The 27,685-nt window shown below is 47.3% G+C and overlaps 1 protein-coding gene across 9 annotated transcripts in view; it reads right to left on the bottom strand.

Moving 5' to 3' along the window:
- The window catches only part of LOC137615234 (uncharacterized), a 68,750-nt gene that overhangs the window by 24,269 nt on the left and 16,796 nt on the right, over nucleotides 1–27,685 (bottom strand). For 3 of the 9 annotated variants that reach the window (XM_068344927.1, XM_068344928.1, XM_068344930.1), the window contains exon 2: nucleotides 1,658–2,057. In XM_068344927.1, the coding sequence (XP_068201028.1) occupies nucleotides 1,658–2,002 (345 nt within the window). In that variant the 5' untranslated portion in view covers nucleotides 2,003–2,057. Of the gene's footprint in view, nucleotides 1–1,657; nucleotides 2,058–19,926; nucleotides 20,123–27,685 lie in introns of those variants that run through there. The other 6 variants (XM_068344935.1, XM_068344936.1, XM_068344932.1 and 3 more) reach the window with 5 other exon arrangements.

Raw genomic sequence — 27,685 nt, 5'->3', positions numbered from 1 at the left:
CTGCAATGCTCCTGACTAGTTCGACCGCACGGACAGCGTTGGAGAGGCAAATGCTGGTAAGGTGTGCTGGCTTGTGCACCTCTTCCAGTTCGTCCTGCTGGGCGCACAAGCTCATGAGGTGAGAGCTGGAAAAGTGCGCTGGCTTGCTTTCGTTTCTCAGTTCTTACATGTAATTAATCTACCTGTGTGCACTACTATGCATGAGTCTTGATGGAAAGATTCGCCCAATGAACACAACGTGTAGCACAAGTGAGACGTGCACCTTCGTCAGGCAGATGAGTTTGCCCACCCACCTCGCTAGGTGGTAGGGTGTGCCATGCTATGCAAGTCTCGTCTTCTATATTCCGGAGCGTGCTAACTCGTGAAGGAGTTTCGCATTATCATATGTCGGGTCAGAGGAGGGTGAGAAAGTGTGAATTGAACGATATATCCATCCTGGAGTGCGAAAACCGACCGAGGTATGGTCCCATGCCAGAGCACTCTTGTATGACTCGTCTCTCGCAGAAGCCTGGTGGGTAGCATTATGCGCTCCTACAGAAGGAGGCATTCGCTCGTAAAAAAGATAGTTAAAGCTGTGGGAGATGGGTTGCACCAGCAATCTATTGGTGCTCGTCAAGTGACTTGAAGCTTTTCTTTCAATATCTTGGGACTCTTGAATGAGTTTTCGGAGTTGTTTACCAGCAGTGGGTTGATCTTGCCGTCACCGTTGCATCAGGACTGCTGGAGGGGCAGCAGATGAGTCCTCCGACACTACCACGTCGACTAAGGACAAGGGGTAGACGTCTGACGCTCACGCCCGCTGAAGATCTACACCTTGGTGCAGGAATTGCAGCAATGCCTCCTTGGAAGGAGAAGTGGGCAAACCCAATGCAGGCCACATCTGCAATACAGGAGAAAGAGATAAGGCCTCTTTCATGGGGAGAGCCGGGGCCGCCTCACTAGGGGAGGCAACACCATCTCTCGAGGACCGAGGTTGACCATGTATTAAATGGTCCACACTACTCCTCGTAGGCCCTAGGAAGAAGCCATTTGAGTAGGAGCTTCGGAGGAAGGTCGTAAGGTGGAGGAAGAAGCCTTGGGTTTCTTCTGCTTCGAAGCTGCCTTTGAAGAAGAGTCCCGCTTAGACTTCTTCTTCCACTTGCGCCCAAACCTTTCCCACTGGGAGGCAGATTACTCCCGAAACTTGATACACTTGTTGTCTATGTCACAGCGTTGACTTCTAAAGACTGTGCATAGGCTGTGGGAATCTGTTTCTACAGCGGACATGAACTTGCTGCAGGTGCGGCCCTCCGACCCGGTACAGGTATACATGGCTGCGGAAGAAACTCAGCACACACACCCCCACCCTGAAAAGAAAAGGGGAAAAAACAGACAAATGGCAGTCCAATATAGAGAGGAGGAAGATCGGCAACAACCGTTCTCCATCCGAGCCAAAAGTAAAGTGAAGCTCAGTCACAGGTGTGTGAGTGAGGGGTGTAGCTAGCTACCCACCCTACCCCCCCTAACTAGCAGGATGGGTAGTTAACCCTCGCTAAGTTCTAATGGCTCGTCCTTTCAGCTTCGCCGAAAGTAATACCCCTAATAAATAGCGTTGGTTTGTATTCCAGTTACGGAACAAATTACAGTAGCGTATTTTAAAAAATAACGTTTATTGTACCTTTTGGAAATTTCTTACCGGCTGTGGCATGTCGACAACATCTTTCAAAAACGAATCCATAATCTCAAACCAGTAGCTTGTTGGCACATACTTTTCACCAACTGCAGCAGCAGAAAGTATCTTCTTTCGCTCATTATGATATTTAGAGCGCATAAGTCTTATTTTTGCCTTAATTGCATCATTGTCCAAACCTGACATCCCCATCTGAAAAGCCAGGTCTGCTATGGCAGCTTTGCGTGCTTCCCTTAGAAGATAAAGGTCACAGTTTGTATTCCATAAACACTCATGTGACTTATAAGCATGTAAGAATTTCACTGTTGTCACAACACTCCAGCGGGCCGGCATTCTGGTGGCTCTAACTTTTTGAATTATCAAAGTTAATTAATACTCCACAAAATTTCTGAAAAGCCCAAGTACATCTGGATGAATCATGCTTAAAATATGTGTAAATATATAGCGCCACCACACAAACAATGGCCAAGCCACACTTTTCATTGCACAGTACATTACCGTGATCACAGCAGGAGTTCACACTGGCTGATTTTAAGAAAAACTTACTGCATTTTTATACTACTGCACTTAAAAATTATTTTGTCAAAATATCACAGATTTTAAAAGTAACGTGTGTTTTTCCTGGCTATACGAACTTAAGTCCTATGGTAAGGGTAGATTGTGGCAACAGCTGATAATGACCGAAAAAAGAATTATCAAGGTTCTAGTAACCAGCACTCAGTATCCACTAATGGTCCAAATCTGACAGCTCTCCGAGCCTCCATTCTGATTCTACCTGGGACTAGCGGGGTGGATGCGGCAGGAAGTGAAACCTAAAGGAATTAGGTTTGCATAGCTAGGAAAAATACAAATTACTTTTAAAATTTGTGATTTGTTCCTACGCCACTACAAACTCTTATCCTTTAATAGGGGAGTCATCCTTATGAGGGAGGAAGTCCGCTCAGTCTGGTTAGAAGAGTAGAACAAAGCATCCTTGCATCCCATTATCCATAGTTGATTGACCTACTGAATTACAGCCCAAGAGTTTCTCATAAAAGCACCTATCTTCAGTGAGAACAATGTTCTTGTTAAGGACTAATATAAGTAGTGAATTTGCCATAACTGACACACTCTCCCTCGAAAGGAGTAAGGAAATTTTACACTTTAATCTTAAGTAAAAAAAACTACCCGTCACTAGTGTGCTCAGCCACATCAGTGTCTGTAATACAGTAGCTCCGTAACTTTTCGAAGGCTGGTCCCAAGGGAGGAAAAGAAGGAAAATAGGGAAGAAGGCTAGTCATTCATGCTTTTATACATGATAAATTTGTAATAATTTGTATTTTTCCTAACATACACACATTCCACTGTTTATATTGGTTATATTGTTTTCGGAAAAGCTGAACAAGCCATGATAATTTTTAGTGAGAGATAACTACCGCACCCGCTAGTTGGCGGGTGAGGGTGGGGGGAACCGGCTACCCCGCTCGATCACACATCTGGGTTGAATAACCACTTTCCTTACTGGCAAGTCTTCTTGGAGGGCAGGGTGGCGGACCAATGTGTATAAATAGGCGAATATTTGTGTGTTAGGAAAAATACAAATTATTACAAATTTGCCATTTGTTCCTGGACAAATACAAACCTTCCACTATTTATATTGGGTAGGCAGGAAGTCCTTTACCATCTGGCTTTGGTATTTTGACCCGGGGATCTCTCTACTTCGGTAAGCAGGAAGTAGTAGGAACCCTACACTTGCTAAATTCTCGTGCTATGCTCTATTAGGGGCAAGTTCTATTAGCGGGCTGCAGAAGTTTGTGTTCGTGAAACTAGCAACCTGAATACAAACCCGAGATTCCTTAGACTTTACACAATACCCTCCCTCGAAGAGGCATTGGGGCCGTAACAAACTATTACTTCTATACTTGGGATACACAAGTGAAAATGAGTCTTACCTGCAGAGAGGTGAGGTAAGCTTGTGATGAGGGACCATGGTGCTGTTTTCCCCAGGGGGGGAGAAGGAGCTAGTCATTCTACTCATTCACCCCAGATAAACCCAGGTAACTTTAGTCCTTAACCCTCTGCTACTTGTCCAACAAGGAGCTTGAGGTGTTTAGACCATTTGTTGTGCAGCCACCACAGGACCTATGAAGAACGTGTCTAGGTTCCTGTGGGTTACATCTTGTAGGTAGTGGGCAGTGATCGTTGTTTGATGTTTCCACACGCCCGCTTGCAGTACCTGCGCCACGGAGTAGTTAATTTTTGAACGCCAGGGACATTGCAATGCTACCGACATTATGAGCTCTGGGTCATTTGGAAGGAGGAGGGTCTGGATTGAGGGCGAACTCAATCATCTTCCGTATCCAGGAGGAATTGGAATTCCTAGTGATCCTCCTCTTGCCCTTCTCTGTGTCGACAAACAGTGCTTGTAAACGGGGGCAAGCTGCTGCTGTTCTCTTAAGGCAACACCTCAGACTCCTCACTGGACAAAGTAACAGTTGGTCTGGATCTTCGGTTACAAAACGAAGACTCTATCCTGAATGGACTGAACCTAGGATCTAGTACACCCAGATTTTGAGTCACAGCAATAAACTCGGGGACGTAGCTGAGAATTACTTTTCCCCATCTCCTTGTGTGGAACATGTCAGAAGATAGACTGTGGAACTCACTAACTCATATGAGAGTAGGAACACTGTCTTCCACATGAAGTGGGGATCTGTTGCCTGGCATAATGGTTCGTAAGGTGGACACTTCAGGGACTGAAAGATCTGAACCACTTCCAAGTAGGAGGTCTAAGTTCCAACTGAGGAGAAGTAATCTCGTAACTTCGTATGAGTAAGGAAAGTTCCAAACGAGGAGGAAATGTCTACTCCTTTCAGTTTAAAGGCAAGACTCAAGGCTGAGCAGTAGCCTATGACTGCCGAAGCCGAGAGAAGCATTTCTTCCCGAAGGTGTACAAAGAACTCCAATATGGTTGGAACAGTGGCATCGAGGGGAGAGATACCACTTCCACAACACCATCCACAAAACACCGACCACTTAGCCTGGTAGACTGACGCTATTGAGTGCCTAAGGTGTCGAGCCTTCCCTTTCGCAACTCATTGCGAAAAGCCTCTCCGTGAAAGGAGGTGTAGGAGTCTTCAAGCATGAGGCCCGAAGCAAAGCTATGGCTCCGTGGTCGATGTTGGCGTGTGGTTGTTTGAGTAGATCGGGTCGTGGAGAGTTATCTCGGGGTCTCTGTGAGGAGTTGCAGAAGGTCCGGAAATCATTCTGCATGATGCACTATAAGCGTCATTAGTAAGTTCTTGCTTACTCGTACTTGGTTGAGGACTTTTCTCATCCGACAAAATGGGGGGGGGAACGCGTACATGTCCATGTTCTCCCATTGATGTTGGAATGCATCTTGCTAAAGAGCCTGGGGATCCGCGACTGGTGAGCGATACAACAGGAGCCTGAAGTTCAGGGATGTTGTGAACAGATCCACAGTCGTGGAACTCCACAAAGACAGGACTTTGTTGGCTACTAGATGATCCAAAGACCACTTGGAGCCCACTATCTGAGTTGCTCTGCTCAGATTGTCAGCTAGCACATTGCGCTTGCCCGGAATGAAGCGAGCCGATAGGGACACTGAGTTGCCTTCTGCCCATCCGAGTACAGTATCTCTACTGCTAGATGGCACAGTAGTTGCGAAAAGGTACCGCCTCAAGCAACTACTGTGGCATTGTCGGTCATCAACAGCAATGAGTACCTGCCAGGGACTGGTGGAACTGTTTCAGGGCGAAGAAAGCTACTCTTATTTCAAAGAGGTTTATATGCCGATACCTTTCAGAATCGGACCACTTGCCGGAGGTGGTGTGGTGCAGCAAGTGGGCCCCCACCCTTCTTTTGACACTTCTGAAAAGAGCAACAATTCTAGGGAGAGAACGAGAAGATCTGTCCCTTTACAGAGGTTTAGGTCTGTTACCCACCATCTGAGGTCCGTCCGTTCCTCTTGCCCTATGCGAAGCCGAGTCTCCCTGGAATTGGTGGTCTGGTACCATTGCGATTTCAGCTGCCACTGGAGAGATCTCATCCTGAGGCGACTGTTGGGCACTAAACATACCAAAGAAGAGAGGTGACTGAGCAGATGCACCCGGCTCTGCACTGGGAGATCTTCCCCCTGAGGAATGGCCGTGTTACCTTCCTCAGCCTCCCAACCCTTTCATCTGATGGATATGCTATGTGCATTACATTGTCCAATAGCATGCCTAGGTATACCAGTTTATGGGAGGTAATCAGATGAGATTTCTCGAGTTTACCATGATCCCCAGATCTTGGCAAAACCTTAAAAGCTTATCTCGATGACGAAGAAGGGACGCCTTCAAGTCTGCCAAAATCAGCCAGTCGTCCAGATATCTTAGGAGCTGGATGCCGAATCTGTGAGCCCATGCTAACACAAGGGCGAACACTCTCATGAAAGCCTGAGGTGCTGTGGAAAGACTAAAACACAGCACCTTGAACTGGTATACAATATTTATTGGTCTAGGGAGAATCTTAGATACTTCCTGGAAGACAGATGGATTAGGATCTGGAAGTATGTGTCCTTTCCGATCCAGAGTGCATATGAAGTCTTTAAGTCTGATAGCGTGTCCGACCGTGTCGGGAGACATCATGCTGAATGGAGTCTGCTGGACAAACTCGTTCAGAGGGGAGAGATCGCAGACTGGTCACCATCCTGCAGCGCCTTTTCTACAAGAAAGAGTCGACTGTAAAAGTCTGGAGACATGTTGCAGACCTCTTGGAGAGTTCCCTTCTCCAACATGGTCTGGACTTTGCCTTGAAGAGCTGACTCCTTTGAAGATCCCTTTGCATAGGAGTCTGATGGGAGAGGCACTCGAATCAGTGGAGGGAAAGATACCGTGAACGAGATGCAATACCCCGAATGGATCACCTCAACCGTCCAGGGTTCGGCCTCGTGGTGAAGCCACCTCTGCCATCGACTCTCAGGCATCCACCCCCAGGTGGACATATGGGAGGACTACCCATTCTAGAGGGGTCGGCCTCGGCCAGAACCCTGCTTGCCTCTGCCTCCACGGAAGGACTTTCTTCCTCGAAAGGGCTTACTGGACATCTTGTGACCCTGCTGTTTGGGGTTGCTAGCCTTTTTCGTTGGCAGTCTAGGAGCTGGATTCCTTTGTTGCTGAGGAGGGTGAAGTCTTGAAGTCAAGCCCTTGTGAATGAGACTTTCTCCATTTCTCAGGCACCCGCTCGACTTCCTCTGGATTGAACAACGAACTCCCCTGGAAGGCGGCGTTCCTGAGCCTTGCTACCTCGGCCTGAGGGAGTTGTTTATGGAACTTCCTTATCACGGCATCCCGTCTCCTCACGATGGTGTTGGCTCAAAGGTTCACCAGTTGATGAGACTGGAACTCGAAGGCCTGAGTGCCGGACAATAGGAAAGTCACCACAGACTTTCTTGTGGACTGTTTAGATCAGTCCTGAGACTGGACCAATTGTCCTATAGATCCCAACCAAAAATCAAACCAAGAGGTAGCCTGCATGGCATACCTCGCGACCTTTTCCTGATTCAGGATCACAGAGGCCAAGAATGAGACAGGCAGTTCTGTTAACTTTTCAAAGGGAGTTCCCTTCGAGAGTGCTTCTATAGAATGGTCTAGAGGCAAAACTAGTTGCAGCTCAGTGAGGATCTCATAGTACTTCTGCTGCGTGATAAGAGGCGGTGGGAGGAGTTTGGAGGAGGAGCTGGTGTGAAGGGAGGAAGATGACTCAGTCACCTGGGACACAGCCTTCTGCTTGGCACTCTTCAATGCCTTTGACCAGGGCAAAGCTTCACTGGCCTTCAGGGGTCTCTTGAGTGCCATAAAACTGGTCTAGGACCATATCCTTACCTTCATTCAAGAGGAATGGCTGATGGATCTGGCAGCCTGCTGATGGTTTGGATGCAGCCTAACACCTGCCAGAAGGCGTGTTCCCTCTCCTTCCACTCCACCTCCGTCATTTTAGGGGAAAATGTCGTCATCGTAATCACTCTGCTTATCCACTTCCTAGCTCTCATTCATAGGAGCCCAGAGTGGGTCAAGGTTGTCATTAAGATCGACGGAAGACTGGACAATTCCCGAGGACGTACATGGTTTACTCCGAGTCTGAACTCGACGTAAGGGAGGCCTGGCCGAAGATTTCGGGATGATATATAAATCTATTGCCTCTCTCTGCTACAGCAGAAGTTCCTTCATCAGTGTAGGCCTTGTGGCTTCCATTGACCTGTGGGAGATGGGACTCCACAGGGGCAGGAACTGTGCCACACCAAGAAGAGTGAGGTGCCTCCCTTGGCACTACCTCGGCTGGAGTCAGATGGAACGAGTCTGTATAGGAAATCGTCCGATCCTCCTTAGGATGAGAAGGTCTAATCCTCTTCCTCTTCCCTTTGGGCGTTACCTGTGGAAACTTGAACTGTAGGGTACTCCCCTGCAATTGTGGAGCCCTCTTTTCCCTGGTTCTCTTGCGAGGAGGGATGTTCTGGGATGTTATCCTCCTTGTGTCCTTAAGAGTTACCCCTAGGATCAACTGGGGAAGAGGGGCCTGGGATGAGAGGAGGCAACAGAGGAATCATGAGAGTACCGCCTAAGGGCTAGGAGCGGGGACTGAACCCCGTCACAGTTTACCGAATTACATTGAATAAAGCTTTAAGCCATGCGGTGTTACAGGCTCCAGATGTGCTGGGAGGGAGGTCCTTATGGCGGGGTGCATCCCTAGGCTTAGGTAACTCAACAGGCACCTTAGCCTTCTTACCTGCGGGAAAGATTGGCACAGACCTTCCCATCGGGTGAGAAACTGGGCATTGTCGGGTGGGCAACAGGTAGTTCAGGGCAGGTGGAGGCCCACGAGGCTGGAAGGACTGGTGGGAGTCTCTCATAGCGGAAGGTATACCCTGGGAAGGGAACCCTCCTGAAGCCAGAAAAGGTGATGAAACCTTGTCCGGGGATGATGGTACCACTAGAGTGGGACGAGACGGTTTTCACAAGGTTGGAATTTTGAAAGACCAATCTCTGCGTGACGCTGATATGTCACAAGAACATCGCTTCCATATCAACTTTATCATACGCTTTCTCCAGATCCATAAACGCAACATACACCTCCTTATCTTTAGCTAAATATTTCTCACATATCTGCCTAATTGCAAAAATCTCATTCAAACATCTCCTACCTCTTCTAAAACCACCCTGTACATCTAAGATTGCATTCTCTGTTTTATCCTTAATCCTATTACTGTAATCAGTACTCTACAATACACTTTTCCAACCCCACTCAACAAACTATTACCCCTTGAATTACAACATTCATGCACTTCCCCCTTACCATTATATAGTGGTACAATACACACACAAACCAAATCTACTGGTACCATTGACAGCATAAACACACATTAAACAATCTCACCAACATTCAAGTACAGTCACAACCCTTCCTTTAACATCCCAGTTCTCACACCATCCATACCAGGTGCTTTTCCTACTCTCGTTTCGTCTAGTGCTCTCCTCACTTCCTCTCTTGTAATCTCTCTCTCATTCTCATCTCCCACCAATGGCACCTCAACACCTGCAACAGCAATTATATCTGCCTCCCTATTATCCTCAACATTCAGTAAACTTTCAAAATATTCCGCCCACCTTTTCCTTGCCTCCTCTCCTTTTAACAACCTTCCATTTCCATCTTTCATTTCAATTCTCGAACCAGCCTTCCTTACTCTCTTCACTTCTTTCCAAAACTACTACTTATTCTCTTCATATGAACGACCCAATCCCTGACCCCACCTCAGGTCAGCCGGCCTCTTTGCCTGTTACCTTGTGTTTTACTTCCACATTTTTCTCTCTGTATCTTTCATACTTCGCTACACATTCTTCAAATGCCCCTTTTTTCTCTTTTACCTTCACTCCTTCATTCCACCATTCACTACCCTGCCACACACTTCACTTGCAATCCCAACAAAGTAAAAAATTTTAAGTAATTTTTATTTTTCCTAACATACTTACCGAGAACTACTTTCTTAGGAGTTACCTGTAACCTCCTCTCTACCGACCAGAGTTTTGTGTAGTGTACCCCCCACCCCGTTTTCTAAGGAGGCCTACCCCCGGCATTAAGGAATGTGCCCCGAGGGTAGGCTTATCGTAGGTCGATGTCCGCCCGGGTCAACAGCTTCAGTAAGTTCTATTGGATTAGCACAATGCTTGCAAGGGAAGAGAGGCACTCGGGGAAGGAAGGGAGGGCCATTACCCGAAAGTAGTTCTCGGTAAGTATGTTAGGAAAAATCAAAATTACTTAAAATTTTTGATTTGTTCCAACACGAATAATTACCTCGAACTACTTTCTTAGGAGACTTACACTTTAGGAGGCGGGAGTGCTATTCTGACCCCCTGACCCGGGAAGCGGAGGCCAAGAGGCCCAGGGATAACGGTACCTACTAGAAAACGGATGAGAGGGTAACTACACAAGAGTTCACATTAGTGTCTAAGTACTCACCATTTGAAAAAACTTCTTCAGATGCTTCTTCAAGTAGCGTAGTCGTGAAGAATGTGTTATCCAATGGTATAAGTTGGTACTCCCCGATGGGGCTAGGAAGCAACTGGGTAGGATGGAAGGAAGCCGCACCTGTGTCTCCCGGTTGCTAGCCGTGATTGAGCCTGGGGCTTTTACCGTTACACCGCTTGGAGGGCGGAGATGACTGTTCCAATGGAGAACCTGTCTAAGGACTTCCTCGAGTAGTCCTTGAGGTAATGGGCAATAAAGGTTGACTGGTTCGACCAAGTACCTGCTCGCAGGATCTGACCTACGGCCATGTTTTTCTCAAAGGCTAAGGAGGTGCTCAGGCCCCTGATGTCATGAGGTCGGGGGGTGCCTGGCACTGCTATGCCTTCTTCCTTGTATGCTCTGGCAATAACTTGTCTCAACCAAAAGGAAATGGTGTTCTTGGACGCTTGCTTCTTAGTAATACCCGTGGATACGAAGAGGCTCTTGATGCCTGGGCGGAGATGAGCCGTTCTTTCAAGGTATTTTCTAATTGTCCGTACAGGGCATAATTTCAAATCCTCTGAATTACTCGTCCTAGGGATGGCAGGTATTGAAAAACCTTCGAACCTCGGATCCCAGGCTGCTGGGTTCTGAGTCTTAGCCACAAAAGAAGGAACGAACTTGAAGGATACTTCTTTCCACCCCTTCGAATGAGAAACGTCATATGACAGACCATGGATCTCACCCACTCTCTTAGTGGACGCCAAGGCCAGTAAGAAGACCGCCTTGAGGGTGAGATCTCTGTCCACGATATCTTTCAAAGGTTCAAATGGGGGGCCACCCAACATCTTCAGGACCTTGGCTAAGTCCCACTGGGGCACCCTACTCGCCTGTGGGGGGCAGGACTGCTCGAAACTCTTGACAAGCATCGCTATGTGCCTTGAAGCCCCCAGGGCGATGCCCTTCAGGAGGAAGACTTGGCCTAAGGCGGCTCGTACCCCTTTTATGGCTGGGATTGACATTCCCACCTTGTCTCTAAGAAACACCAGAAAATCTGCTATGTCTGGGACAGATGCCTTAAGAGGTTTAATGCGCTTTTCAGAGCACCACTTCGTGAAGGAGGCCCACTTAGCCTGGTAGACCGCGGCTGACGACTTTCTCAGGTATAGCGACATTCTCTTAGCAGTGGATGAAGAATATCCTTCTTTCTTCAGGAGCCGCTCGATAGTCTCCAGGCGTGAAGACGTAGGGAGAGTTGGTTGTCGTGGAGCCTGAGAAAATGAGGTTGATGCAGAAGGTCTGACCTGTCGGGCAGAGGCCACGGTGGTTGACTCGCCAGGTCTTTTAGGTCCGCGAACCACTCTCTCTCCGGCCACCAGGGCGCTACCAAAGTCATCTTTAGGTTTCGGGCTGTCCTTACTCTGTTGAGCACTTGCCTTATCAACGTGAAAGGGGGAAAAGCGTACACATCTAGATTGTCCCACTTGTGCTGAAAGGCATCTTCTAAGGCTGCTTTCGGGTCTGGTACAGGAGAACAATATACGGGGAGTTGGGCGTTGAGTTTTGTTGCAAAGAGGTCCATCACCGGGGAACCCCAACGTTGGATGATGAGCTTGGCTACTTCTGGAAGAAGGGACAATTCTGTCCCTACTATCTGGCCCACTCTGCTGAGACCGACGGCCAGCACGTTTTTCTTCCCGGGAATGAACCTCGCTAATAACACCACTTGGTTCTCTTCTGCCCAATCTAGAATTTTCATGGTGAGATCGCACAATTCCTTCGACTTCAAGCCTCCTTGCTTCTTTATGTATGCTACTACCGTGGCGTTGTCGCACATCAACGCCACGGTGTTTCCCTTTAGCAGATCCGCGAAGTGTAGGCAAGCCTTCTGGACTGCCTTCAACTCCAGGACATTGATGTGGAGTTCCTTTTCTCCGTCCAACCAGGTCCCTCGTGCTGTTTCGTCGAGGAGATGGGCTCCCCACCCTTGGTTGGAGGCGTCTGTGAACAGTAGTAACTCGGGGGGGGGGGGGGGGGGGTCGCTCCCGAAGGGCATCCCCTTGAGTGAGTTCGACCGGCAATGCCACCATTCCAGGGAGGGTCTCGTGTTTGGTAGAACTGGGATTAGAACTTGTTGTGAGTCCAGTTGGCACCAGAGGTTCTTCAGGTTCCATTGTACGGCTCTGAGCCTTACTCTCCCTTGGGGAACTAGTTTCTCCAATGAGACCAGGTGACCTATCAGTTTCTGCCAGTCTTTCGCTCTCCTGGGGCGCTCCGACAGGAACGGCAGAATGATATTCATGAGGTTGTTTATTCTTTCCTCCGAAGGGAAGGCTTTTCCCAGAATGGTATCTAACGTCATTCCCAAGTAGTTCAATCTGGTGGATGGGGATAGGTTTGATTTTTCCGGGTTGATTACGATGCCCAGATCCTTGTAAAACTGGAGGGTTTCATCCCTTGTTCCTCCAAGAGGTCCTTCGAGGAGGAAAAAAGCAACCAGCCGTCCAGGTATCGGATGAGGCGAATGCCTGGTTCGTGAGCCCACACTGAGACAGTCGTGAAGACTCTCGTGAACACCTGGGGCGCTGTTGACAATCCGAAGCAAAGGGTCTTGAATTGCAGGATCTGGGAACCCCATTTCACCCGGAGAAACTTTCGACTCGAGGGGTGGACCGGAATTTGGAAGTAGGCGTCCTTGAGGTCTATGGTCATCATGTAATCTTTCTCCCTCAAGGACAGCAGAACTGACTTCGGAGTGTCCATTTTGAAGTCCGTCTTCTTGATGAACTTGTTGAGAGCCGACAGATCTATAACCGGTCTCCACCCCCCGTCACTTTTTCTACTAGGAACAGACGACTGTAGAAACCCGGGCCTGGGAGAAATACTTCTTCCATGGCGCCCTTCTCTAACATGGAGGACACCTCCTCTTGAAGGGCGGTCTTCTTCAACGGGTCTCTGGGGGCTAGCCATTCCGCCCGGCTGGCCGGGATAAGAGGGGGTGGTTCCGCTAAGAACGGTAGTCTGTAGCCCTCCTTTAGTACGGACACTGTCCAAGGCTCCGCTCCGTGAGCCTTCCATGCTTGCCAATGTAGTCTGAGGCATCCCCCAACCCGAGGCTTGGGCGGGGATAGGGGGCCTCCCACTCTATCTCCTTCTGGAGGAGCGGCCTGAACGGCCTCTCCTAGAGGCAGAGTAACCCGACCTGAAGGAGCTTGAGGAAGCTGGAGCTCCCCTACGGGGGGGCTGAGGCGTTGAGGACCAGGAGGAAGAGGGAGCCTCTCTCCTCGTCGTGCTGGGAGAGGCTTTGGCACTATCCGAGACGGACCTCTTGTAGGGCGGTCTCCTAGAAGGCGTAGGCCTGGGGTTGTTAGACTCCTTCTTCTTCGAGACCTTCTCCATGATGGTCTCTAGTTCTTTCAGGGGAAACAAGGACTCTCCCCACAAGGGTAAGCTCCGTATGGCCCGCGTTTTCCTGTCTGGCACCTTCCGGGACACCTTAGCCAGTACGGTCTCTCTCTTACGGAGTACCCAGTTAGCCGTCAAGGCGAGCGACTGGTATGTTAAAAATTTTAGTGTTTTACCCCCGGAGGTAATAAGGTCCCTCAGGAGGCTCTGCTGGTCAGGGTCCGCGGGGTCGAACGAGGCTTGTACTCCTACTAAGGTGGAAGCCCACCAGTCCAGCCAAGAGGAGACGTTCACAAGATCCCTTGAAATTTCCTCCATCATGGAGGCCTCCGCTGGCGAGAAACAGACTGGGGCCGAAGAGGCTCTATCCTCTGAGACGCCCTGACTCAGGATGTCAATGGATGATTCCACTTTACAGGGGCCTGGGCGACGCCCCTCTGGCACATATACTTTGCCCTGAGTTTTGAGGCCCTGGAGCAATTTTGAGGAACTCTGGGTTTTGGGGGCCTCGGCATTACTAGCCACCACCTTGTCCACATACTCCTGCCCTAGGACCAGATCTCGGGCTAGAGGAAGCGCTAGAGACGTCTTAGGTTGGGTAGGGGTCTGCATAATCCGTAACAGGCTTGACCTCCAGTAGTCTTCGTCCGTAGCTGTAGGTTAATCAATTTTGTGGTGCCTCCTGATAAGGCCAACCACCCTCCTATAGGCCGAGTCCTCAGTTGGTGAACCCTCCCTTCCGTCAGCCAAGGTCTCGGCTTGGGGCCGGGGAGCTGGGTTACCGGGCACACCGACTGGACGTCTAGCTCTTGGGGCCAGGGGTGCCGTCCTACCGAGGTACTGGACTTCATCGGCGGGGACGTTCGCACCAGGGGCCTGGGTTAACGCAGGCATCGCCGATTTAGCGGGGACTCTCGTCCGCTCAAGGGCTCTGGGTGCCGAGGACGCGGTTCCCGTGGGCTGACCCGGCAGCGGGAACCGTTCCTTCCGACCCGAAGGCCGCACCAGCTGGGCTGGTTCGGCCAGGCCGCCCGAAAAGAAGCGCGTTTCCCCCCCGCTGGACGGGGTGAACCGGAGGCTTCGAGGACTTATGCCTTTCTGTAGAGTCCTTCCTGCGAGCTTGGTTGCGAGGGTCAAGGTCGTGTTTTGAGGGCGGCATCCTTGGCGAGAACTCTCTGGACCGGCGGTCCGGGGAACAAGGCACCCTTGAGTCCCGGGGTACGAAGACCCAGTCGCCATCAGGAGACCTACTCCTCTTATACTTACGTCCTGGGGAGCGGGAGCGCTTCCTACTGTACCTGGAGCGCGACCTAGAACGGGAACGCCTGCTCCTGGACAGCTCCCTCCGACGACGGTGTTTTCTCCTGACTTCTTCCCCCGACGAGAAATAATCTTCCGACGAACCCGACGACACTGTACTTACCGTATGTCGGCCGGTAGCGGGGACTGCGGGGGACTTCTTCACGCGTTGAGTGCCCGAGGTCAACGGCTGAAGGAAATCTTCGGGGACTTCCGTGAGGGGGGCCGGAAACGATTCAAGGCGCTCCATGCTAGGGAGCCAGGGGTCCAGGCCCTCTTCCATTCTTAACGGGGACCTACCTGGTGTCTTCGGAAGCCTCCAACCGAAGGCATCATTACCCGAAGATCGTAACTTCTTCTGGTTGTTTCCGCCTACCGAAGACCCTGAAGCACAGGCCCACGAGGGCGGCGAAGACACAGACACCGCGTTACTACCCCACAAGGGGTCATCGGAGGACACGTGCCCCCCGAGCACAAGGGCCGACTCTCCGGACGCACTACTGGGTTCTTCACTAGCCCTAGAAGGGCCCGCAACCGGCACTGCACTTTCACTAGGTTCTTGGGGAAGGCCGCTTTGTTCCTTCTCTACGACAGACTTACCTCGGCCCCTACTCTGTGTAGGGGACGGCAAAACAAGAGGCCCCGTCGGACGGCTCACTGGGTGATGGTAGCGGCGAAGTAACGCTAGCTTTTCTGGGGAAACGTTTCGCCGATTTTCTCTTTTTAGTACCGTAACGTACCCACTGGATATCACTCCAGCCTACACACTCGGGGCACGTATCTGCTGACGAACAAACCCTTCCCCTACAGGAGGAGCAAAGGGAGTGAGGGTCCACTTCAGGCTTGGAGAGGAACGCTCCACACGATTTACTGGCCCTAGGCCCCGGACAACGGCGGATTTGCTCCATAATGCACACACGCAAGACACAAGCACGAAGGGAATCAAGGAATATACTGGGTAAGCACACGGTTGGAAGGTGAACACACAGGAACACCTGGGAAAAGTACACAGGAAAACACAAGTTACCACGCGGGGAACACGTGGGACACTCAGAACGCACACAAAGGATCGATAGAGAACGAGGGCGACGTGTTTACACGTCGCGACCAGAGAACTTACTGAAGCTGTTGACCCGGGCGGACATCGACCTACGATAAGCCTACCCTCGGGGCACATTCCTTAATGCCGGGGGTAGGCCTCCTTAGAAAACGGGGTGGGGGGTACACTACACAAAACTCTGGTCGGTAGAGAGGAGGTTACAGGTAACTCCTAAGAAAGTAGTTCGAGGTAAGTATTCGTGTTGGAACAAATTTTCTTTTACTAACTTCCACTCCTCTAAACTACCAGTTTCTCGCACTTTCACTCTGTCATATGCCATTTTCAACCTTTCTTGATATTAACTTTTTACCTCCGCTTTTATTAACTCTTCAACCCTCGCTAGCTCCCATTCACATCCAACAACTCTATTGCTACAACTAATTTTCCTTCCACCAAAAAATGATCAGACATACCGTTAGCCATACCCCTAAACACATGCACATCTTTCAATCTTCCAAACTTTCTTCTAGTTATCAACACATAATCCACTTAAGTCCTTTCTACCACTATTCCATTTGCCACTTTTATCCATGTATACTTGTTTTTATTTTCATTTTTGAAAAAGATAGAACTTATCACCATCTCTTGCTCAACACACTTATCTACCAGTCTCTCACCACTCTCATTTTCATCTGGTACGACATACTTCCCAATGACACCTTCTACCTCTCCAGTGCCCACTCTAGCATTTAAGTCAGCCATGACAACCATATAATTCCATCTACCAAGTCCTTCTACACACACACAGTTAATTAATTCCAGAACTCATTCCGCTCTTCTTCACTTTCCTCACAACTTGGCCCATACACACCAACAAAAGCCCAACATTCCCTACGCAACCCAACCCTTACCCACATTAGCCTAGATGATATCTCCTTCCATTCCACTACTTTACCTGTCCTCCATTCACTCAGCAATAAAGTCACACCCTCTCCTGCTCTATCCCTTTCAATCCCAGAAACTCTATCAGTCACTTCACCAAACATCACTTCACCCTTCCCTTTTATCTTTGTCTCACACAAAGCCAATATATCCATCCTTCTATTCCTAAACATACTTCCAATTTCACATCTTTTACTCTCTATCGTACTACATCCACGCACACTCAGACACCCCAAAACTAAAGTGTGGGGAGCAGTCACTCTCCCCCCCCAGCTCCACTTCTTCAATGTCCCACAGGAGTATATATTACAGGAGAGGGGGTTCCAGCCCCCTCGTTCCGTCCCTTTTAGTCATCTCTTACGAAAGGCAGGGATACACTGGCGCTATTCTAATTGTTATTATGCCCCCGCGACGTTCCTGTGAACTAGAATTTGGAGTGTGTACTGTATCTTTCATGTCTAAGAGCAATAAAAAGAGCTGACAATCAGGTGAGGACGAGCAGGCATACCTACTCACGTGTTGTATGACATGTTACTGACCAACATAAGGATCCTGTGAGAAGAGTGCTCTCATCCCCTAAATTTATTCCCATTTCAAGGATTTAATTCATTATCGATGCTGGAGCAAGTGTCACAGAATTTAGGACAAATTTGCCTTTTATCAAGTTGATTCCCAACCTGACAGCTATGGAATATACTTTATGTGAAAAACTTCAGGTCAGTTGGAGAGCGTCAAGAATAAATCCATGCAGCTCGACGGCCAAAATAATAATAGAGGCTCAGAGCGCTGTCAGACCCAGACTACCAATGGACACAGGGTCCCGGTTGCCAGAACCTCAATACGTCTTCATTAGTAGTTACCTACTGTCACCACAATCTCCAACTATTAAGGAATGGGGGCTTGTATTCATGTAGGAACACTTCTGTTTTAAATGATCAGTCACATCTATTTCTATATGCCAACAGTAAAATTAAAATTATGGTACCCCTTACTGTATGTGTCTGAGTCGTGATTTGTGTACGCATTACTTTAGATTCCTACTCAATAAGATTAATTTGTTAATTGATGGAAATTTTGTTTGTTCATGTTTTGATACAGCATACAGTTTACATAATACTTATGTCACTAAGCAATATCTTACAGTATTTAGTCTCTATAGATGTAGAAGGGCAAACTTGGTTCTTTTCAAACTTTAAAAGAATATCTTTTGCTACCTGCTTTGAAATTTTATCAAAGAATGTGCCATTAAACATAAGATAATTCTCTGCTTCAAATTACTTCTCATCTTGCTTAGTTTACATTATGTATATTTTCCTTCATTCACATAAGTAACCTACAATTTAATGTGTACTTAAGTTTAAAACCCATAATGAATTACCTTTCTGATTCTGTAAAAGATTACATAGTGTAAGTGAAATTTTCCTACTACCACATGATGTTGTAAATAGCTTCCTAATTAAAGTCTTGCATCTGAAATACACCACATACATAAGTTACATGGATATTGCCATATTTTTTCCCAACTTAATAGCATAGTACAAATTGTAATAGAAGTCTCTTAGAATAAGGCCAAACAGAAAACAGACTAATATATAGTTCTATATTCTAACCAATTCATTATCCTCTAAATCTAATGGTGATCAAACAGAATCAGTTTTGCCAATTACTAACTTACTTTTGTGCCAGCCACTTTTTCATTGCAGCATTTGGAGATATTGCATCTATATTTTAATGTATTATGACACAATACATCTCATAAGTCAAAAAAAACTGCTGAGGAAAGTGGTGTGGAGTTGTAACATCAACAGGTTGAGGTACAGAATTAGGTCAATCCCTCCAGCAGTCCTTTTGCGTAGGGTCAGTACTTTGCGACGTTCAAGGTATGAAGTTCTATGTTCAGTCATGCAAAGTTCACAATGTGATGTACTACACAGTGTCACCTTTTGTTTCAAATTCATTCAAAATGAAAGAAGAGCTACTGGTCATTTGGACAGTGTAGATGATTAGACATTTCAGTTTAGGAACTTTATATTTCATGAGTATCATATCATCCACTAAGAATACAACAAATGAAATTTTGAGTCTTCTGCTGATAGTAATATCAACTAACCATTTCTATGGCAGGGCTAAATCAGATAGGAGTACCCATGTTATCAAAAGTCCCCCAACATATGCTCTTGAATCCTCTTAGAATGGTTCTCTGAAGTTATGACCAAGTGGGCTACATATCGTTCCTAAAGAATTAAACTGTTGGAGATTTTGGGTACAAAACTCAACAGTATCTGTTACTCCAGAGCTGACAGTTTGCTTTACAAGACTGATATTACAGTATTTTACTTAATTCCCAATACAAATAGGGACTTGATCATTTACTGTCTTCTTATGGCAAAAGATCATTTATTCTTATGGCAAAGTCCCTCTTATACTTCACATAGCTCTGTGCTATTCCTCACACAAGTTTTCTACCCTTACAGAAATGGGACGATTAGGCTTGGCATTGGGTATTTTTTCTCAAAAATTTAATCAATGGATATATTGTACAAACAGGAAATTCACTATCTGCCTGCTGTAAGTGACTGATCCAAACCTGAAAAATTCAGGGATACCTTACACTCTTTGGGCCACAGCAAGATGACAAGATATCGCAAAATTTGTTAACGAGACATAGGATTGTATACTCATTCTTTAAATCATACAAGAAACTGATCAAGAAGATTAGTCTTTCCCTTCCTTGTCATAACACCATTTAGAAAATACCAAATAGGAGTTGTCCATCTAATGTTTAATGCAACCAACTGGTTTCAGGGAGCAAATTTCACCATACAGTAATGTATAGCATGAATTCAGAAAGCAAATTCAACATACAATACTGACAGTATTGTTTTAGGAGGCAGATTTCCACATACAGTATTGTAAAGCACAAGCTCACTATACTGTAATATTTTGTTTTCAAATGTGAAACATTACATTTTGCCAAACCCATTCATATCTCATTCCTCAATATCTTTGAAACTGGATAACCGTACCAAATACGGTAAGTGTGATTTATTTAAGAATTTACAGCATTACCTACGGTATGTGACAAACGTACCTTCTGAAGATGAGGCAGGAAGTGAGAAATTGTTGGAACAGCATCTGGTCGAAGACGAACTGTTTGCCAGGTCTTGTCAAAACACATATCCTCAAAATGGTCAATACAAAGCACTGAATTCTTGCTTGGAAACCATCTGACACATTTTATGTTTACGATCCATGCTGTAACCAGCAATCGACAGCTGAATGAGAACCTGCGTGAAAGGCAAGACGACGGGGGAGAGGAAAGTAAGTCATACAGAACGATTGAGTGTGCCAAGGAATTGTTTGGTGTATCTGGAGGTTAGTTTTTTAACTAGAAAACTGTGCATGTGTTTGAGAACACAGCTTAATTGCTAAGCAGCCATTATGGTTCTATAAACATTGTATTCCATGCTTAAATGCTGCCTAAATAAGAATTAATTATATTTATAACAAGGATCATTAAATGTAATGTTATACACATTTTGTTAAAAATACTGCATGAAATGTCATTAATTCACTACATCCTAGGGACTACTAAGTTTGTGAAATGACATTTCGAAGTTATTTGTATTTTTCTTAACTATACAAACCTGAATTCTTTACCTAAGAGATATGATCCAGTGTTGAGCTGGTTTAGCCATTAGAACTTCCAAGCAAGGTGTCACTGACCCTCTGCTAGTTAGCGGGGGCTAGAGGAGGTATACAAACCAACCCTTTCACACACGCTCTCAGTGGCTACTCTTCATTTTTGATTGCAAGCAGGACTTCTAGGGGGAAGGAGATGACGGGACGAACATGTGAATGAACTCAGGTTTGTATGGTTAGGAAAATTACAAATTACTTCCAAATCTGTCATTTAAGCCCATGTTCTTTACCTAGGAGGCTCATTAGTGGTAAAGTCTGTAACTAGTGATCGCCAGATTGGGGTTCGAGTCCCGCTCAAACTCGTTAGTTTCTTCATTGGCTACAACCTCACCAACTTTGTGAGCTAAGAATGGGGGGTTTGGGGCAGCTTATAAGTTTACCTACTGAGTCCTCAGCAGCCACTGCCTGGCCTTCCCTGGTCCCAGCTTGGATGGAGAGGGGGCTTGGGTGCTGATCATGTGTATATATGGTCAGTCTCTAGGGCATTGTCCTGCTTGCTAAGGCAATGTCACTGTCCCTTGCTTCTGCCATTCATGCGTAACCTTTCAAACTTTTAAGGGCCAGAACCTAAGATCCACTACAGCTGGGTTCTGAGTCTTCACACTAAACTCTGGGATAAAACCGCGTGTATCTTGCCCCATGCCCTTGAATGGGCGATGTCATAGGAAAAACCCTCCAACTCACTGGCATCTTTACAAAGGCCAATGCGAGAAGGAAAACCATTTTCAGAGTCAAGTCTTGATCTGATGCTCAACTCATCAGTTCACTGGGAACAAGGTACTTCAACTACATTCCATGGAGGCAGTCTCACTTCCATCGAAGAGGAAATAACCCTTTTCAGTCTAAAGACTAAAATTAAGGCTGAGCAATGTTATTTTCATTAGTAAAATAAATTTTTGAATATACTTACCCGATAATCATGTAGCTGTCAACTCTGTTGCCCGACAGAATTCTATGGAGGGATACGCCAGCTATCACAATACTAGAAGGGGGTGTTCTTACCAGCGCCACCTGTGGCCAGGTACTCAAGTACTTCTTGTTGACACCTCCTCAATTATTCCTCGGTCCCACTGGTTCTCTATGGGGAGGAAGGGAGGGTCAATTAAATCATGATTATCGGGTAAGTATATTCAAAAATTTATTTTACTAATGAAAATAACATTTTTCAATATTAAACTTACCCGATAATCATGTAGCTGATTCACACCCAGGGGGGTGGGTGAAAACCAGTGTACAAGATTAAAGGATAGCTAAGTATCCCATATTTCATATAACAGTTATCTCAAATAACAATGAAATAATAAGTACCTGGTAAGGAAGTCGAATTGAACCGTTACTCTGTCTCTTTTTTAAGTTCGTCTTCCTTACTGAGCGCAGCGTTCCTCTTGGAGGCTGAATCAACCCAAAGGTGCTAAAGTATACAGGGCTGCAACCCATACTAAAGGACCTCATCACAACCTTTAACCTCGGCGCTTCTCAAGAAAGAATTGACCACCCGCCAAATCAACAAGGATGTGGAAGGCTTCTTAGCCGACCGAACAACCCATAAAAAGTATTCAAGAGAAAGGTTAAAAAGTTATGGAATTATGGGAATGTAGTGGCTGAGCCCTCGCCTACTACTGCATTCGTTGCTACGAATGGACCCAGGGTGTAGCAGTACTCGTAAAGAGACTGGACATCTTTGAGATAGAATGATGCGAACACTGACTTGCTTCTCCAATAGGTTGCATCCATAACACTCTGCAGAGAACGGTTCTGTTTGAAGGCCACTGAAGTAGCCACAGCTCTCACTTCATGTGTCCTTACCTTCAGCAAAGCAAGGTCTTCTTCCTTCAGATGAGAATTTGCTTCTCTAATCAGAAGCCTGATGTAGTAAGAAACTGAGTTCTTAGACATTGGTAGAGAAGGCTTCTTGATAGCACACCATAAGGCTTCTGATTGTCCTCGTAATGGTTTTGACCTTCTTAAATAGTACTTAAGAGCTCTAACAGGGCAAAGTACTCTCTCTAGTTCGTTCCCCACCATGTTGGACAGGCTTGGGATCTCGAACGACTTAGGGCAAGGACGGGAAGGAAGCTCGTTTTAGCCAAAAAAAAACCGAGCCGCAAGGAACATGTAGCCGTTTCAGATGTGAAACCTATGTTCCTGCTGAAGGCGTGGATCTCACTTACTCTTTTACCTGTTGCTAAGCACACGAGGAAAAGAGTTTCTAATGTGAGGTCCTTAAAAGAGGCTGATTGGAACGGTTCAAATCCTGATGACATTAGGAACCTTAGGACCACGTCTAGATTCCAGCCTGGAGTGGACAACCGACGTTCCTTTGAGGTCTCAAAAGACCTAAGGAGGTCCTGTAGATCTTTGTTGGAGGAAAGATCCAAGCCTCTGTGGCGGAAAACCGCTGCCAACATACTTCTGTAACCCTTGATCGTAGGAGCTGATAGGGATTTTACGTTCCTTAGATGTAACAGGAAGTCAGCAATCTGGGTTACAGTGGTACTGGTTGAGGAAAACTGCATTGGCCTTGCACCAGCTTCGGAAGACTTCCCATTAAGACTGATAGACTCTGAGAGTGGATGTCGTCCTTGCTCTGGCAATCGTTCTGGCTGCCTCCTTCGAAAAGCCTCTAGTTCTTGAGAGACTTTCGATAGTCTGAAGGCAGTCAGACGAAGAGCGTGGAGGTTTGGGTGTACCTTCTTAACGTGAGGTTGACGCAGAAGGTCCACTCTAGGAGGAAGAGTCCTGGGAAACGTCGACCAGCCATTGCAGTACCTCGGTGAACCCTTCTCTCGCGGGTCAGAGGGGAGCAACCAACGTCAACCGTGTCCCTTTGTGAGAGGCGAACTTCTGAAGTACCCTGTTGACAATCTTGAACGGCGGGAATGCATACAGGTTGAGATGGGACCAATCCAGCAGAAAGGCATCCACGCGAACTGCTGTTGGGTCTGGAATCGGAGAACAATACAAGAGGAGCTTCTTGGTCATCGAGGAGCGAATAGAACTATGGTTGGCAGACCCCACAGGGCCCAAAGTCTGCTGCAAACATTCTTGTGAAGGGTCCACTCTGTGGGGAAGACCTGACCCTTACGGCTGAGGCGATCTGCCATGACATTCATATCGCCCTGAATGAGCCTCGTTACCAGCGTGAGCTTTCGATCTTTGACCAAATGAGGAGGTCCCTTGCGATCTTGAACAACTTCCTCGAATGAGTCCCTCTCTGCTTGGAGATGTAAGCCAAGGCTGTGGTGTAGTCGGAGTTCACCTCCACCACCTTGTAAGCTGGAGGGACTTGAAGTTTATCAAGGCCAGATGAACTGCCAACAACTCCTTGCAATAGATGTGAAGTGTCCTTTGCTCCTGATTCCATGTTCCCGAGCATTCCTGTCCGTCCAGTGTCGCACCCCAGCCCGTGTCTGATGCGTCCGAGAATAGACTGTGGTCGGGGGTCTGAACAGCCAAAGGTAGACCTTCCTTGAGAAGAATGCTGTTCTTCCACCACGTTAGAGTAGACCTCATCTCTTCGGAAACAGGAACTGAGCCCGTCTCTAGCGTCATGTCCTTTATCCAGTGAGCAGCTAGATGATACTGAAGGGGGCGGAGGTGGAGTCTCCCTAACTCGATGAACAGGGCCAGCGATGAAAGTGTCCCTGTTAGACTCATCCCCTGCCTGACTAAGCATCGGTTCCTTCTCAGCATGCTCTGGATGCATTCTAGGGCTTGGAAGATCCTTGGGGCCGACGGACAAGTCCAAAAAGCTCGACTCTGAAGATCCATACCCAAGGAAACAATGGTCTGGGATGGAACGAGCTGAGACTCCTCAAAATTGACCAGGAGGCCCAGTTCCTTGGTCAGATCCATAGTCCATTTGAAAATCTCCAGACAGCGACGACTTGTGGGAGCTCTTAAAAGCCAGTCGTCTGACGGAGCCGGACACAAGATCATGATACTGCTGCACAGTCTGTAAACTGACAATCATGGGCAAGCGAGGAAGTACAGTGACAACCCGAATCTGTCTAGACTATCTGGGTCGTACAGACAACTCCTTAACGGGTTGCTGAGGTTGCCGCACTGCGTCACAACAAGTCCCTTCTGTTGGTTGTTGAACGTCTTCCCCGTGACACATTGACTCCGTAAACAAAAATCCTCTAACAAGGACTAAGCTTGGACTGCATGTCATGCAACACAGCTCAAGGTCTATGGGAGCAGGTGTGGTAACAGACGGGATTAGCGGCTGAAGTGGAACCATTACCTTCCCTGTAAGCATGTTATGCTTAAATAAAAGTCCATAAGAGGTTATGCAGCTAAAGGCTCCCTCCAAATGACAGAGTCCTCAGGGAATATCAGAAGGAGGGAGAAAAGAACTTTCTCATCTACAGGGACCTTATCCTAGAAAAGCTAAGTTCTCTGAGTGAGGGTTCACTGGTGCAAAAGCAGCAGACTAGAAGGCAACGTTATGAAACTGCTTGACAGTCTAGTGAGTTGGCAACAACCCAAGATATGTTGAGAAGCATGCGGTAAGGTATGCAGAGCATGATGAATGCAGAGTATGCTGTATGCAGAGCATGCTGTATGTAGAGCATGTTGTATGCAGAGCATGCTGTATGTAGAGCATGTTGTATGCATAGCATGCTGAAAGCAGAGCATGCTGTATGCAGAGCATGTTGTATGCAGAGCATGCTGAATGCAGAGCATGCTGAATGCTGAGCATGTAGTAAGCAGAGCCTGCTGTAAGCAGAGCCTGCTGTAAGGAAAGCAGAGCGTGTGCATGGCGTTTAACATTTCTCAGAAATTCCATGACCAGTGCTAGAGTGCTTTATGCATGCTTGCATGGGGTTTAAAAATCAACATAATGTTTACCTTACATTCATAACTCATGATTCATATTTTTGCCATGGTTAGAAAAAGGAGGTAAGGTATGCTGAACAGCAGAGTCAGAACGAGCTGGAACAACAACAGTGGAAGGTGCATTATCAGGGTGCACGGGTTGAGCTCGGTGCAGCAGCTGAGGAGACTGACTCACAGGTGGAAGAGGTTGTACCTCCACCGAGAGTTGCACCACCGGTGGAGCAGCCAGGGGAGGAGGAGGAAGAGTGGGGTAATCCTCCTGATCCCAAACCGAAGGTTGCCTTAAAGAAGGCTGAGGCTGAACAACACTGGGAACAGCGAACACAGAAAGAGGTTCAACATCGTACGCCTGGCAGATGGTGCTGCGACTGGGTGCAGCGAGTGCAGGCGGGTTGAGCACAGGCTGAAAGGGTGCAGGGGAGGTGCAACACTCTCAGCCCGACACTCACACAACAGGTCCGAAAGCTGTGCTTGCATGGACTGTAGTAGAGTCTACAACATCGTACGCCTGGCAGATGGTGCTGCGACTGGGTGCAGCGAGTGCAGGCGGGTTGAGCACAGGCTGAACGGGTGCAGGGGAGGTGCAACACTCTCAGCCCGACACTCACACAACAGGTCCGAAAGCTGTGCTTGCATGGACTGTAGTAGAGTCTACAACATCGTACGCCTGGCAGATGGTGCTGCGACTGGGTGCAGCGAGTGCAGGCGGGTGCAGCACAGGCTGAACGGGTGCAGCCGGTTGGTGCACCACCGGTGCAGGCGGGTGCAGCACAGGCTGAACGGGTGCAGGCGGTTGGTGCACCACCGGTGCAGGAGGAGGAGGAGGTGCAACACTCTCAGCACGACACTCACGCATCAGGTCCGAAAGCTGTGCTTGCATGGACTGTAGTAGAATCCACAACATCGTACGCCTGGCAGGTGGTACTGCGATCAGGCGGAGCGAGCATAGGGGGGGGGGGGAGTGTAGGCGCACTCTCAGCCCGACAAACTGATGACTGAGGAGAGTCAGAGCTAACCCAATGACTGCATCCGGGTTGTTGAACTTTACTTCGTACGTCTGGCATAGGTCTGGACTTTACATTTAAGAGGTCTTGAGACCTGAGACCAGCGTAACTCTGCCTTTATTTCCTCCTCTAAATCTCTTCTGCAGACGAGCAAAATAAGGGCTCAATCGTCTGCGGGTGGGAGTGACGGTCTCGGTAAGACACGCCCACAACCACCGAGGATACTTCTGTGCGCCGATCAAGGCCTGCCGAACCCTTATGCCCTTCGACATTGCTTCTCCCCTGGGCTTGGGAGCTTGCAAGAGGTCCCGGACTGGGAGGACGACTGGCGCGCACAAAAGTACCCTCACGCATAACACTGACATACTTTGCGCTAATCACTTATCACTTTGATTTCTGTTTGCACTTATTTCACTGAACTCGAAACTTTAAGTGGTTTGTACCTGAAACACGCAATTCTATCCTTCTCAAAAGTTAGTAATTGCGAAAACAGAATTACAATGTAACAGAAAAATCTAATGAAAGAAAATTCAGTGGCTGGAAAGAGACTAAACACTAGATCACTCTAGAAACGTTTAGTTTCTTCCCCTAAAGAGACTAGGGATAAGAGCAAAACGATAACGACGTTACTCGTACGCCTGGCAGGCTTGAGGGAAACGTTTATCCTCTTTCTCCCTCCGTCTCTATCTCTCTCTCTCTCTCTCTCTCTCTTGACTTAGAACCTGAGAGAAGAGCCCAATCATATATATCGTTAAAACATATTATTGTTAAAGGAAAAAACTGAAATATTTCCCAAAAAGAAAAGTTCCTTTATTAGGATCAAAACCATTAAGTTAAGAAAGAATGAACAAAACGCTAGACACGGTTACTCTTACTGCAATGTGAAACCGTGAACATTCTTTCTCTATCGTAACGATAGAGTGCAAGTTGAAACGTTCTGAACGTCAACAACTGCCGAGACAAACAAAACGTTAGTTCAACTTTGAAAAAGTACGAGACTATCAAAGAAATTCTTTCAAAGACCTTAAAATAGCATAATATGTTAACAGGTAAAACCGAAATGACGGGCTCACGATAATTAACTTCGGTACCAAGAAAAGACCGCCTACTATTAGGAAGGTCGAATATAAACAAATATAAAAATTAATTTTAATAAGTTTATAAAAAAAGGAAGTTAATCGAAGAGGCCTATAAGAGGCGGAGAGATATAAAAATAAATCTATAACTTTTGTTAAGCAAAATTAAGAAAGAGAGTCTATACTCTCTTAGACACCAACACTTCCGTCTAAGGGAAGGGTCGGC

This window comes from Palaemon carinicauda, chromosome 21 (assembly GCF_036898095.1).
Source record: "Palaemon carinicauda isolate YSFRI2023 chromosome 21, ASM3689809v2, whole genome shotgun sequence".
In the NCBI taxonomy this organism is placed as follows: domain Eukaryota; kingdom Metazoa; phylum Arthropoda; class Malacostraca; order Decapoda; family Palaemonidae; genus Palaemon; species Palaemon carinicauda.
Note: the sequence above shows the minus strand (reverse complement) of the source record. Positions and strands in the feature narration are given on the sequence as shown.